The 14,717-nt window shown below is 48.1% G+C and overlaps 1 protein-coding gene across 1 annotated transcript in view; it reads left to right on the top strand.

Moving 5' to 3' along the window:
• The window catches only part of CIRSR (corepressor of RBPJ and splicing regulator), a 45,884-nt gene that overhangs the window by 6,662 nt on the left and 24,505 nt on the right, over nt 1-14,717 (top strand). Inside the window, exons 3-7 of the mRNA XM_073545923.1 lie at nt 522-595; nt 2,092-2,102; nt 4,497-4,552; nt 4,903-4,951; nt 12,148-12,265. Coding sequence (XP_073402024.1) covers nt 522-595; nt 2,092-2,102; nt 4,497-4,552; nt 4,903-4,951; nt 12,148-12,265 — 308 coding nt within the window. The remainder of the gene's footprint in view (nt 1-521; nt 596-2,091; nt 2,103-4,496; nt 4,553-4,902; nt 4,952-12,147; nt 12,266-14,717) is intronic.

Genomic DNA, 14,717 nt, shown 5'->3' with positions numbered 1-14,717 from the left:
TGCTGCGGATGGGTCCCGATTCGGGGGGGGCGCTGCAGATGGGTCCCGATTCGGGGGGGGGGGCGCTGCGGATGGGTCCCGATTCGGGTGAGCCATAAACAGGTTGTGTTTTACAAAACCCCGTAAGTGATGACTACCAGTGTGAGGCATCCTTTTAGCATGCATATCTTAATGTACAGTACTGTGCAAAAGTTTTAGGCAGGTGTTGGTAAAGATTCTGCACAGTAAAAATTCTTTCAAAACTGTGGAAATGTAAATAGATCATTTTTATCAAATAATAAAATACATAGGGATGACCTTTGTAGTTCTTCTGTCCAGCAATAATCCACATAGCAAGCAGAGATCTTATAAGGGAGCATTGTGCAGGTTTTAAACCTTTTTAGTCCCATCACAAAATGAAGTGACGGGATCTGGCCGTGATCAGTTGGCAGGAAGGACATTGATGAACTAAAACAGGTGCAGACAGACTGTATGTGAATGCATAGAATGACTCTCCTTCTGTTTCTTCATTGCATTAACAGATTACTGCTGGGAGATGAAAAGGTGAAAAATGGACTCAATTTTATGTATGAAGCCCCCCCAGGAGCTGAGAAAGGTGCGCTGCTTATCGTATTCCATATATCATATTCCAATACATTGGGACATTTTGCTTTTATAATTATTATATATTTGGAGAAATTCAATGAAAAGTGTATAAAGTTTGGGGAGTGTAAGGCTACCCGTATTACTTATTAGACCAGTTAGCACACAGGGATGGTAGGGTTGGGTGACTCTTTATATTAACACCACCTTGAACACCGCAAAATATGCTTGGATATTTCATCTGATTGCTGATTAACCCACCGCTAGGACCCCCCACCTTTCCACAGAACGGGGCTCTTGAGTTCCCTCTTTGCCTGAAGGTCAAGCACACAAGCCTTCGCTCCATTCATTACCTACGGGACATCTGTTTCTCACCTTCCTGTGCAGAGCATGACGGGACCATTTCACTGGAGAGGAGCACCATATAATATGGGAAACCTCAATCTAGAGGATTATACACAGACTTTTTGTATGTTTGAGCCTTTGGTGACATTCATCATTCGCCTGTAGCTCAGGGGCTGGTCCTGTTCTGTGCACCGATACACAGGCCGCCCCGGAGCACGAGCATATCATTAACGCAAAAGCAACAAAAGCCACAAGACGGATTTTATTAGCCCAGGTATCATTGTAATCAGTATAATGGGGCCGACCTGACACTGCCTGTAGGTTACTGAGCATAATCTTCCTGACAGGTTCCCTTTAAAGGGTATATATTTCATTTATAAAAAAAAAAAAATTATACATTTGCTTTGACCATAACCACACTGATGCATAGAGCAGATTTAAGCTAAGTTCCCATAATGAGCTTTTGGTGTGGTTTTTTTTTATCAATTTTTATTTTATTTTTTTGGTACGTCAAAAACGCAGTGTCTTAACAGTTCCAGCAAAGTGGATGGGATTTATAGAAATCTCATCCCCACTGTATTTTGGTTTTTTTTTTTTCTTTAACCCTTGTGGGTACCCTGAGTTTACTGTGCGGATTTTTCTACATTATTGCATTAGATGCAAAAAAAACCCAAAAACCTACACATGCGGTTTTTTTTAGTGCATTTCCGCTGCAGAAACACATGTGCTCTGCACCTAAGTGTAGCAATAAAGTTTTGTCAAAGCAAAAAACCGAGAAGTATCAAAAACAATGTCGCTTTATTTAAAGCATGACACAGCAAACAGCCAAAAACCACAGCGTCCAGAACCTGATAAAAGTGCGAGTGACCGAATTTAAATAATTGTCACAGAAATTCTGCAACATCTAAAACTCCTCAAAAGCTCCATTTGGGTACGTAGCCTTAACATCATGTTTTAGCAACAAGCGAAGTGCAGGAAATGAAAAATGTCCACTTCTCAAAGGGGTTAAAAACCTACAATTCTTTTTTTTTGTGGGGGGGGGGCTGTAGCTTCTAGTTTGCTAACTCTTGGTGTCTTAGGTTGTTTGTAATGAATGTAGCTGATGTCTGGCTGTAGTTTTAATTTATATTATGTTTTTTTTCCTTCTATGCATCATCATTCAAGAAACAAAAGAGGTAACTACTATAAAAATGAAATCCTGCTTTCTATGTGTTTTATTCCATGCACCACAGCACCTATACTGTTACAAATTTTTATTTTTTGCACTTAATGATGGATTTCAGGACACGGATACTGATGATTTATCACTAAGGGTACCGTTACACCTAGCGATGCACCAGCGATCTCGACCAGCGATATGACGTGGTCAGGATCGCTGGTGCATCGCTAGGTGGTCGCTAGTGAGCTGCCACACAGGCAGATCTCACCAGCGACATCGCTGGGGTCGGGGGTCGCTACTTACCTGTCAGACGCGGCGATCCTGACGTCCTCCCGCCCGGCTCCACACGTCGCTCGTCGGCGCCACGGGAAGCGCAGCAGGAAGTGGCCGACGAGAAATGATCCAGGAGCTTCTTGCGCGACCAGCGATTACCAGCGGAGGAGCCGGTCAGAGGTAAGTATCACATTCAGCGATATCGCTAGCTATATCGCTGCAACGTCACAAAAACCAGTGACTTTACAGCGATATTGCTAGTGATATCACCGTGTGTAACGGGGGCTTAAGATAGGTCATCAGTATTAGATTAGTGGGGCCTGACGCCTGCCCGTCAGCTGATGCCATGGCTGCTGGAAAGAAAAAAAAAAAGTGTTTGGAGTTGAAACATCACAGCGCTGTGCAGTGGCCGTTCTAGAGTACTGCAACTCAGCCCCCATTAATTTTTATGGTCTAGGCCAGGGTTTCTCAACTCCAGTCCTCAAGACCCACAACAGGTCGTGGTTTCAGGATTTCCTTAGAATTGCACGGGGGATGGAATTAATGCTTGAGCAGGTGATGATATTATCACCTGGGCCATACTAAGGAAATCCCGGAAACTCTCTCGAGGACTGGAGTTGGGGACACTGGTTTAGGCCATCCATATCAAAGCTCCGGACAACCCCTTTAAGTTGATGATTATGTGGCATGTGTGCTATGTCAGGTATATTGTGATTGCTGTATCTTGTAGTATACGTTTTATATTTTGTACCCTCTTTTACCTCTTGATGTCACTGTCTTACTGTCTGTGTAACGCTGTTTTAAGAATGTTTTTGCAAAGTGAAGAAAATTATTAAATATCTGCATTGTCACAGCCATAGATCCAATTTAAGGCTAGTTTCACATTTGCGCTTTTTTTGCGCAGCATTTCGTGCGCAATAGAAACGCATGCAAAAAATGCATCATGCGTTTTGCATGCGTTTGCTTTTTTAGGCGCATGCGTTTTAACCAGTTTCTAGCCATGTTGGCTCTTAAAACGCATGCGATTTTAAACGCAGGCGTACGCATGTCCATGCGCACGCCTGCGTTCCCATAGACTGTGTTGTTTTTTTTGACACAGGTTGGACGGACCAAAAATGCAGCAGGTGGCGTCCGGCACGCCTAGGCGAACACTACAAAAAACGCATGTGCACGAAAATGCCTAAAACGCTAGACCATGCGCCCGCCATGTTAAACATAGGGGCGCATGGACGCGCACAATGCGCTGTGCTAAAAAACGCTAATGTGAAACCAGCCTTATGCATACATTTCATTACATCCAGCGGGATCCTACACATGGTTGTATTGTCCATAAGGAGGATCTCGCAGCTTGTATCTACTTTTTGTGCTCCCCTACATGTGCCTATTAGTGATGAGCGAGTGTGCTGGGATAAAGTGTTATCTGAGCATGCTCGAGTGCTAAGTATCTTCTTTTTAAATCAGATAATTTTTATTAACAAGATTCAAAATGACATTGCACACAATTGTGCCCAAAAAAAGGAGCATAGACATATTTACAAACATTATAAAACCAATCCCCCATTTCCCTCCCTCCCTCCACCCCCCCTCCCTTAAATCCTCAATAGCCAATAATGAGACATTAGCATCCATTGCTTACCCATGTAAACAGCATCCCTCCGGAATCAGTTTCTCTCCACCCATGGTTTCCAAAGTGATTCAAAAGATTTCACACTTTTGAGTGCTAAGTATCTTCAGCGTGCTCGAATACTATGCACGAGTCCTCGCAGCTGTTTGTCTCGCGGCTGTTCGACAGCTGCAACACATGCAGGGATTGTCTGTTTGTTAGGAATTCCCTGCATGTGTTGTGGCTGTCAAACAGCCGGGAGACAAGAAGCTGCGAGGACTCGAACACAGAATTAGAGTTTTCTGAAGATGCTCTATTAGCACTCGAGCTTGCTCATCTAACACCCTCTTTATCCATAAGCACCACGCGAGAGTTTACTTTTCTTTTTTCCCACTTTCCTTTATTGTAAGGAATGATGATTAAAGTGTGTTGGATTGAGTTTTTTTTTTTTGTGTGACTTTATCAGCAAATAGTTTCTCCTATCACACTTTGGAGGCCAGAAAAAAAAGTTGTTTTTTTTTCCATCCCTTTTAGAATGAAGGGGAAACGGATTACAAATTCGAGTGGCAGAAGATGGCTCCTCGGGAAAAGTACGTAATATTATTTTAAGTGTGTGTGGGGTTTTTTTGTTTAACACAAGCCAAATACATTGTGAAAACCCTTTTACATCAAAACCCCCAAAGTGCTGAGCGATCGTGCTGGGATAAGGTATTATCTGAGCATGCTTGAGTGCTAGCCGAGTGTCTTCGGCGTGCTCGAATAATATGTTCAAGTCCCCGCGCCTGCACACCTTACCCGAGCATGTTCACTCATCACTAAACAGCAACAATGTCTATTGTGAAAAAGAAGATGGCAAATCTTACATCACAGGGAACTGAACCAGAAAGCTTCCACACACAATCTGGGGAAAAAAAACGCCAATATTTTAATATATTTGCAGGTACGCCAAAGATGATATGAATATCAGAGATCAACCTTTCGGCATTCAGGTATTTACTACTTTTATCCTCCCTTTTTTTTTTTTTTTTTTTTTTTTTTTTTAATGGTTTTACGCTCTTTGATTTGCAAGAATATGTGAATATGGCCTAAGGCATGTTGTCCTGAAAGATGACAACCCCTTTAATCAATTTTTTATAATTTGTTTATTTTTTTACACTATGTAAAAGAGAGATGAATAAGCAAAGTTTACATTATTGGTATCGACATATTCAGAGACCCCCAGCTATTAGGAAACCCATACGGGGAATATTGGAGAGGGGGGAAGACAATGCTAGAATTACCGTATATACTCGCATATAAGCCGAGATTTTCTGGGCTGAAAGTCCCTCTCGGCTTATATTCGAGTCATATACACCAGGGGGAAGGGGGGGCGGGGGTGTCAGGTCATACTTACCCGTCCTGGCACCGTCTCTGCAGCCCCAGCTTCTCCGCGAACTTCCTTCCTTCAGCGGTCACGTGGTATATGCGCATATTCATGAGTGTAATGAGCGGTACCATGTGACCGCTGAAGGAAGGAAGGGAGATCGTGGAGAAGCTGGGGGCTGCAGAGAACTTGCCAGGACCGGTAAGTATAGCAATATTCACCTGTCCAGGGTCCATCGCTGCTTGCTACTGTCTGGCACGTCATCTGTCAGTGACTTTCAGACAGCAGAGGGCACGGTGACGTGGTTAGTGTGTGCGGCGCCCCCTGCAGTCTGAACCTCACTGACAGATAACGTGCCAGACAGCAGCAAGCAGCGATGGACCGGGGGGACAGGTGAATATCTCAGGTGCCAGCAGTGACACCGGCACCTGGCCCCCAGCGATGGAGAGGTGAGTATGTCATTTTTTTTAATTTTTAAATGCAGCAGCAGCGGCTGCACATGGGGGGCATAATCTATGAAGCATTTTATGGGGGCAGCATATGGGGGCATAATCTATGGAGCATCTTAAGGGGGCAAAATCTATGGAGCATCTTAAGGGGGCATAATCTATTGAACATCTTATGGGGGCTCAATTAATTTTACTTTCTCGTTCGCCTTATTGGGGGACACAGAGACCATGGGTGTATGCTTTGCTGCCACTAGGAGGCTGACACTATGCACAAAAAAATGTTAGCTCCTCCTCCGCAGTGTACACCCCACCGACCGGCACCAATTTCCTCAGTTTAGCTTAGTGTCAGTAGGAGGTGGACACGGGTCTTTCATTAGACCCATATCTACCTCGTCGTGCGTCGTTCCTTTACAGGTTCTACGGAGGGATACAAAGTGAAAAGTCACATCTGTACTCCCACATGGAGTCTGCGAGTACGGCGTGTACTGCCACCCCGTATCCTTGCAGTTCTCCGCGGCAGGACCAGCCAGACGGACGCCGACACCAAGACGTACCAGCGACTCCAGGGGTCCTTGTCGCCAGTCTCCCTCCCACTCGCCTACCAGAGCCTGTCGGTTGGATGAGACGCAGGACTTCTTCAGACCCAGGTAACGGATCGGGGATGGGTGAGTATAGATTTTTATTACCTGGCTGCTCATTCCCGGCGGACAGGGGGCCTCTTCAATGGCACAGGGATGCGGGCGCTGCGGTCGCTCGCAGTCGCCCTACATCTATAGGTACACCATGCTCTTTTTTGCTGGCCCCGCATTCCCCCCCCCCCCTCCCCCTCCCCCTTTCTGGGGACAGGGAGCACAGGGCCTTTTTCCTTTCCTCCCCTTGAGAGCGGCTTGCGGCTGCAGCGTCCCCTTCTTCTGACCTCCGCGCCGACCCCCTGCTGACAGGCGGCCGCCGCAACTAATTTAGGCCCCGGCTTCACTTCGGGCCTACCGCTGCGTCGCGGCCACGCCCCCCGCCCCTTTCTTTCCCGCTCTTCCCAGGCCCTCCCACCGCCTGTCCTTCACCTGCCCAGCCTGCTATTGGCTAGAGGGCGGTGAATTTTAACCCTGCAATGTGCTCCGCCCTCCCTCCTCTCTTGGACGCGCGCTCTTTCTCAGGCAGGCGCCATTTTACCAACCTGTTAGCCGGACACCAGCTCGTCACCGGATCATCTTCTGCCAGCTGGTTTTTTTCGTTCAGGAGGTCTATCGGCCGGATTTCGCTCTGACCTGCATCCACTGACAGGTCGCAGAGCATCGCTTCTGGGGACACCGGACCGTGAGTAGCTCTGCACTGCAGACTGACCCTTCTCCGCCCTCTGTCCCCCAACCTTCCAGCATTACCTCAGCTTTTCACTATGTCTACCTCTAAGTCTGATCGTACCCGCTCTACTGCCCCCCCTGCACTTTAGTCAAGTTCTTTGCATGTTCTTCGTGCAATCGCAAACTTCCAACAGGCCAGTCCACTCCCCTCTGCCTGGATTGTAGCATCCCAATTCAGCCTGACGCCGTCCAGGAGCCATCTACGGCTCCAGGTGAGAGTGAACCCCCCATGCCTGGCTGGGCCTCCTCGCTATCTCAATCAGTGGCAGACCTCACCAAGGTGTCTCAGTCCCTGGTGGCCGTTCTTGATAAGTTGCCCCTGGACTCTTCAGCAGGGCCAAGCAGGTCCCAAATTGTTCCATCTGAGTCAGCCAGCGTTAGTCGCAAAAGACCCAGGCAAGATGCCCAGCCGGATTCCTCTCCTCGTCCCATCTCACCGCATAGCCCTTCTCAGCAGCCTCCCTCTCGGGCCTCCTCTCCCGAGTCAGGTGAAGCGCTTTCGGACAGGTCATCTGAGGGGATTTTAGAGCTGGATTCAGACCAGGATGCAAACATGAAGGTCACAGTGCAGAACCTCATTGCAGCGATCCATCATACTTTCGATATTGCTGACTCCCCTGCGAAATCCTCAGATCAGGAGGTTTCGTTCAGACGGGCAGAAACTCCCTCTAGGGTTTTTCCTTTCCATTCCAAGTTTGGGAAGATTTTTACCAAGGAAACAGAGGATCCGACCAGACGCTTTCCATTTGCTAAGGAGCTCACGGACAACTGGTCGGCCTCTCCCTCAGTGGATCCGCCTGTGTCCAGGCTTTCCAATAACACGGTTCTCCCGCTTTCAGGCGTGGCGTCCCTAAAGGATTCTAATGACAGGATTATAGAATCCCTGGCGAAGTTTGCCTTTGAAGCGGCTTCAGCGGCTGTGTGCCCAATCTTTGCTTCATCCTGGGCAGCAAAGGCCATAGCCACGTGGGCAGACTACCTTCGTCAAGGCGTCTTAGATAAGGCGTAACCGGAGCGTTTGACCGATCTCGCCAATCAGATCTCCCATGCTGGGGACTATCTTCTCTCCGCTTCCTTGGATGCCGCATCCTGTGCAGTTCAGGCGTCAAGCAACGTAGTTGCAATTCGACGTACAGTTTGGCTAAAGGCCTGGCAAGCGGACTTGTCTTCTAAAAAGTCCCTCACTAACCTGCCTTGTCAGGGGGTGCGCCTCTTTGGGTCCCAGTTGGACCAGATTATTAAGGACGCCACCGGAGGCACGAGTTCACTTCTCCCTCAGTCCAATCCTCGCAGACCTCCACTAAGGCGTCAGTTTCGACCCTTTCGGACTTTCCGCCGTTTCAATACGGCAGACAACTCCTCCAGCCAACAGAGACCGCAGGCTCGCCAGGAGAGAAAGAAAGTTTCCTTCAGACCCACTCCTTCCTGGCGATCCCACTCTTCCCAGGGCAGACCGTCCAGATCTGGATCTGGACGGTCTACTTCAGCATGACTATCGTCGGACACGCGAGGCGCCTTTCCAATTGGGAGGCCGACTTCCTTCCTTCAGGGACGTTTGGCTGGCCTCCGTAGAGGACGCTTGGGTCAGGGAGGTCGTATCCTCAGGATACAAGATACAGTTCGTCTCTCTCCCACGGGATCGTTTCTTCGAATCCCGGTCTCCAAAGGATCCAGCCTTGGTCCCGGGGTTCTCTACGACTATCGCCTCTCTCCTCAGACAGCACCACTACCAGCTCATCGCATGGCCCTTCGGTCTTGCCACCGCTCCCAGACTCTTCACGAGGATCGTGGCTGCGTTGATGGCTTTGTTGAGAGTCAGAGGTCTCGTTCTTTTCCCGTACCTAAACGATATTCTGATCAGGGCTCCCTCATTTCAACAGGCTCACCAAAGTTTGTCAATCGTCCTGGACACTCTTTCCGATTTCGGGTGGATCGTCAACAGGAAAAAGTCCTGTCTGGTTCCTACCCAACGCCTGGTCTTTCTAGGCCTTCTATTCGACACTCGTCGGTCAAGGGTCTTTCTCCCACAAGAGAAGATTCTCTCTCTGCAGCAGGAAGTACGATCACTGCAGATCTCACGATTCCCGTCCCTCCGTACAGCCAGGAGGGTCCTGGGAAAGATGGTGGCGGCGATAGAGGCAGTTCCCTTTGCCCAATTTCACGCCAGACCTCTCCAGCAGGCCATTCTGTCGAAGTGGAACAGGTCGCCTCGGTCCCTGGATCGCCCTGTTCCTCCTTCTTACCGGATCAAGCGGTCCCTCAACTGGTGGTTGTCGTCACCTCTCATTCTATCGGGTCGATTCTTCCTTCCCATTCGCTGGCAGATAGTAACCACAGATGCCAGTCTCCTCGGTTGGGGTGCAGTGTTCCGCAACCACACTGTTCAGGGTCGATGGTCGGATCGGGAATCAGTACCGATCAACATTCTGGAGATTCGAGCTATCCATCTTGCTCTCGTTCACTGGGAAAGGCTCCTCAAGGGACTGCCGGTACGGATTCAGACAGACATCGCCACAGCGGTGGCATATGTCTACCGCCAAGGGGGAACACTGAGTGTCTCAGCCCTGGCGGAGGGGTCCAAGATTCTTCGTTGGGCGGAGATTTCCGTTCCGACAATTTCCGCGGTGCACATTCCCGGCGTAGACAACTGGGCCGACGATTTTCTCAGCCGCAAGGGTCTCGTGGCGGGAGAGTGGTCCCTCCATCCGGAGGTGTTTCATCTGCTCTGCCTTCGGTGGGGAACCCCGGATGTAGACCTCATGGCGTCTTGCCTCAACAGGAAAGTCCCACAATTCGTGTCCAGGTCTCGGGACCCTCTGGCAGTGGGCGCCGACACCCTGGCCGTTCCTTGGTCCCAGTTCGACCTTCCCTACCTGTTCCCTCCTCTGCCTCTTCTTCCCAACCTGTTGAAAAAGATCAAGGCAGAAGGAATTCCAGTCATTCTCATCGCCCCGAATTGGCCCAGAAGGTCTTGGTTCGCGGGCATTGTCAACCTTCTCGCGGACGCCCCCTGGAAGCTTCCAGACAGAACAGATCTGCTGTCTCAGGGACCGATTTGCCACCCCAATTCTCGGCCGCTCAATTTAACGGCGTGGCTGTTGAGACCGAGGTTCTGAAACGGGCCGGATTTTCCGACCAGGTAGTTCAGACCATGATCCGAGCCAGAAAGCCATCATCTTCCAAGATCTACTACCGTACTTGGAAGGCCTATTTCACTTGGTGTGAGACCAATGCCATCGCGCCCATGTCCTTTTCGCTCCCTTCAGTCCTAGCGTTTCTTCAGGCAGGATTGGATGCGGGCCTTGCCCTCAGTTCCCTGAAGGGTCAAGTTTCGGCGCTGTCCATTCTATTTCAGAAAACATTGGCTTCCCGTCCTCAGGTTAAGACCTTTCTTCAGGGCGTGGCTCACACGGTTCCGCCGTACCGGGCGCCCGTGGATCCATGGGATCTTAATCTGGTTCTTGAGGTTCTGCAAGGTCCTCCCTTTGAACCCCTCAGGGATATTTCCCTTTCTCTCCTTTCTTGGAAGGTAGCCTTTCTGGTGGCCATCACCTCCGTCTGGCGCGTGTCGGAATTGGCAGCTCTTTCGTGCCGCTCCACTTTTCTGGCGCTCCACCAGGATAAGGTAGTTCTGCGGCCTCCGCCCTCTTTCCTGCCGAAGGTGGTGTCCTCGTTTCACCTCAACGAGGATATCGTGCTACCATCCTTTTGTCCGTATCCAACTCATCCCCGAGAGCGGTCCTTGAACAAGCTGGACCTGGTTAGGGCGATAAGAGTCTATCTGTCTAGGACGACTTCCTTGCGAAAGACAGTCTCTTTTCATTATCCCTGATGGGGCGCGGAAAGGTCACTCGGCGTCAAAGGCCACTATTGCTCGCTGGATCAGATCAGCAATTTTGGAAGCCTACCGAGTTAAGCGTCGCGGAGCCCCTCCGGGGATCAGGGCCCACTCTACTCGGGCAGTGGGTGCCTCCTGGGCGGTGCGCCACAGAGCTTCCGCGCTGCAGCTTTGCAAAGCTGCAACATGGTCATCGGTTCACACGTTTGTGAAATTCTACAGAGTCCACACCTACGCTTCGGCGGACGCCAGCCTAGGTAGACGGATTCTGCAGGCCGCGGTGGTGAGTCCGCTGGCCTGATGGAAGTTTGTTTCCCACCCCAGGGACTGCTTTGGGACGTCCCATGGTCTCTGTGTCCCCCAATAAGGCGAACGAGAAAACAGGAATTTTTGGGTTGCTTACCGTAAAATCTGTTTCTCGGAGCCTTCATTGGGGGACACAGCACCCTCCCATGTTTTACAACTCCTGTTCTTATGGTTGTCGGTTGGTTACGGTTGAGTTGTCTGTTCTGTTTTCATTCTGTTTTGTTACTTCTCCTACTGCTTTCTCACTAACTGAGGAAATTGTTGCCGGTCGGTGGGGTGTATACTGCGGAGGAGGAGCTAACATTTTTTTGTGCATAGTGTCAGCCTCCTAGTGGCAGCAAAGCATACACCCATGGTGTCTGTGTCCCCCAATGAAGGCTCCGAGAAACAGATTTTACGGTAAGCAACCCAAAAAATCCTGTTTTTATTGATATCTATTTTTATTTTTTAAATTCACCAATAGCTGCTGCATTTCCCACCTTAGGCTTATACTGGAGTCAATAAGTTTTCCCAGTTTTTTGTGGCAAAATTAGGGGGGTCGGCTTATACTCGGGTCGGCTTATACTCGCGTATATACGGTATCCTTCATGTATCAGCCTGGCAGAATACATTACATCTGTATGCACACGTCCACAGAAAAATAACAAAAATTTAGCTCTCAGGATAAAGCGCCGCACAACAAATGAACTTGATTTTTATTTTTATTTTTAAAAAAAAAAGTGCTTTATTCCACGAAATAATGAAAACCTTAAAAAAATTATCATTTTTTTTTCATTCCCTTATTAAAAAAAAAATGCAACTTAAGTTTTTTTTTTTTTTGTTTGTTTCCCCCCCCCCCCCCCCTGACCTTTTCTTGTATTCATTTGTAAAGGTTCGCAATGTGAGGTGCATTAAATGTCATAAGTGGGGTCATGTCAACACCGACAGAGAATGTCCATTATTTGGTCTATCGGGGATAAACGCAAGCTCAGTGACTGCAGACGGCTCAGGTAAATGGCAGAATGTTATGTCTATGTATAGATGTATTGTATCGTGGTTACAAATTGCACTTGTGAAGCTTGAGCTAATGTTTGAAAATTGGCTATTCCTGCCTATGTATAAGTAGCAAATGAAGTGTGGTTTAAAACTTAACCTTTACTGTTTAGTTCAATAAAAAGAGGCAATCGCCCCTCTAAAAACATGTGTGCATATAACAAAACACCATATAGAATAAAGCCAATGAAAAAAGCTCCCTGTTTGGGAAACCTAGCTTTTAAGCAGTTTCAAAAAACTCCCTATTTAGTCATTCCACAAATTTATACCGAACAGGATTTTAAGCCTTTTTTCAAGCAATCATTAGCTCAAAATCTACTGCTCATAAGGGATACTTTTTGTATAAAAAACAAGTAAACATAGTTATGGAGAAAAAGGAACAATCTCACCATTTGTTGATGTTCACTTTTTTAGGTTCTTTTTCTCCTATAACAGAAAGGGGAGTCTGGAGTCCAGTCTTATTCCCTGTCAGTCCCTGTTATAATGACTGACCCTGGTACCCCAAAGACTCCTGCCCTTACAAGGACAGTCCACAGCTAGCCCTATTGTCTAGCCAGCCCTGGACTGACCCTGGGTGCCCATTATATATAAATTTGTGGAATAACTTTCCTAAATAGGGACCGGGCGCCAACAGAAGGTAAGTATATCCCTATTTTTTTTTTTTTTTAACATCCTGTCTTATACTGTTGCTGCTGCATAGGCAGCATCAGTAGTAAAAGGTTGGTCACACTTGTCAAGCGCCATGCTTGACAAGTGTGACCAACCTGTCAATCACCTTTCCAAGCGATGCTACAAATCGTTTGGAAAGCACAGGCATTCCGCAAGCTAAAAACGCTTGCAAAGCGCAGCAGGGAATTGTGGAAATGCTGCGGACATTTCCGCAGCATTTCTGCAACGTGGGCACATAGCCTAAAGCCAAAGGTGCACAAGTGACTTTTTTTTTTTTAAGCTTGTGGCCCTTTGAAAAGCATCTTCTGGTACGAGTGACAATCACTGCATAAGATGCTACCAAATTATTATTGTTCACTGCTTATATAACGCCATTAATTCCGCAGCGCTTTACCGATATTGTCATCAATGTCCCCATTGGTGCTCACAATCTAATTTACTGATCAGTCTTTGGAGTGTGGGAGGAAACCGTAGAACCTGGAGGAAACTCACACAAACACTGGGTTGGATATTCATGTTGTTCTTGGTGGGATTTGAACCCAGGACCACAGCGCTGCAAAGCAACAGCGCTAACCACTGCACATTTTGGCGAAGATTACCTGTTGTGAGTTCATTTTTCCCTTCACCATTGAGGTCTGATGAACTCCCTCCTCTGGTGAAGGAAGGTAGTGAGACTGATTACCAAACATCTGGGCAGCTAGATGTTAACTGGGTGGCTGGAATTGAGGACTGGATATAAGGCTGCCGACGCCCTTCTTCCTGGCTGGTGATTTTCCTGCTGGATTCCTGGAGACCAGTCTGATTCCTGTGTCTCAAAGCTAAGTTTTTCTGCTCTGCTTTGTACTCTTCAGTTTTGTTTTTGTTTTGCCTTGTTTTTTGGGAGTTCTGCCATCCCCGGCCGGGGGTGAGCTGAATTCCATTTTTGTCTCTGATCTGTTGATCTTTTGCTCTGTCTTCAGAATATACCTGAGTGCTGATATAGTCTTTTGAAGCCTAGCGACTTCAGGGCCTGTTTTTGCTATCAGTCGGTTGGCTCATTTTGATAGGGTTTTTGCGGATGGCAGACAGCAGCTTTCCTATCCTGTCCTGTGTAGTTAGCTTGGGCCCCATCATTTGCTCAACCTATCTTTCTATCTGTGTTAGTGTTTTCATCTTGCTTCACCGTCATTCTATGTTGGGGGCTGCCTATTGCTTTGGGGTCTGCTCAGGGGCAGTTTAGTTTTTCCCCTTTCTGTCTTTCGCCTATGTAGCTCTCCGGCTGTGATCGAGGGGTCTAGGGCACCGTAGGAACCCCCCACGGCTACTGCTAGTTGTTGTGGATAGGTTCAGGGGTCTGCAATCCGATAGCTGCCAACCTCTCTGGTTTTTCTGGACTTAGCTGGCATTTTGTTTTATCCTCCTTCGGTGACTCATCATAACAGAATCAAAAACCAGAGAGGTTGGCAGCTATCGGATTGCAAACCCCTGAACCTATCCACAACAACTAGCAGTAGCCGTGGGGGGTTCCTACGGTGCCCTAGACCCCTCGATCACAGCCGGAGAGCTACATAGCCTAAAGACAGAAAGGGGAAAAACTAAACTGCCCCTGAGCAGACCCCAAAGCAATAGGCAGCCCCCAACATATAATGACGGTGAAGCAAGATGAAAACACTAACACAGATAGAAAGATAGGTTGAGCAAATGATGGGGCCCAAGCTAACTACACAGGACAGGATAGGAAAGCTGCTGTCTGCCATCCGC

The sequence above is a fragment of the Dendrobates tinctorius genome, unplaced genomic scaffold (genome assembly GCF_039654945.1).
Source record: "Dendrobates tinctorius isolate UK_male_01 unplaced genomic scaffold, ASM3965494v1 ptg000143l, whole genome shotgun sequence".
Classification (NCBI taxonomy): Eukaryota; Metazoa; Chordata; class Amphibia; order Anura; family Dendrobatidae; genus Dendrobates; species Dendrobates tinctorius.
Note: the sequence above shows the minus strand (reverse complement) of the source record. Positions and strands in the feature narration are given on the sequence as shown.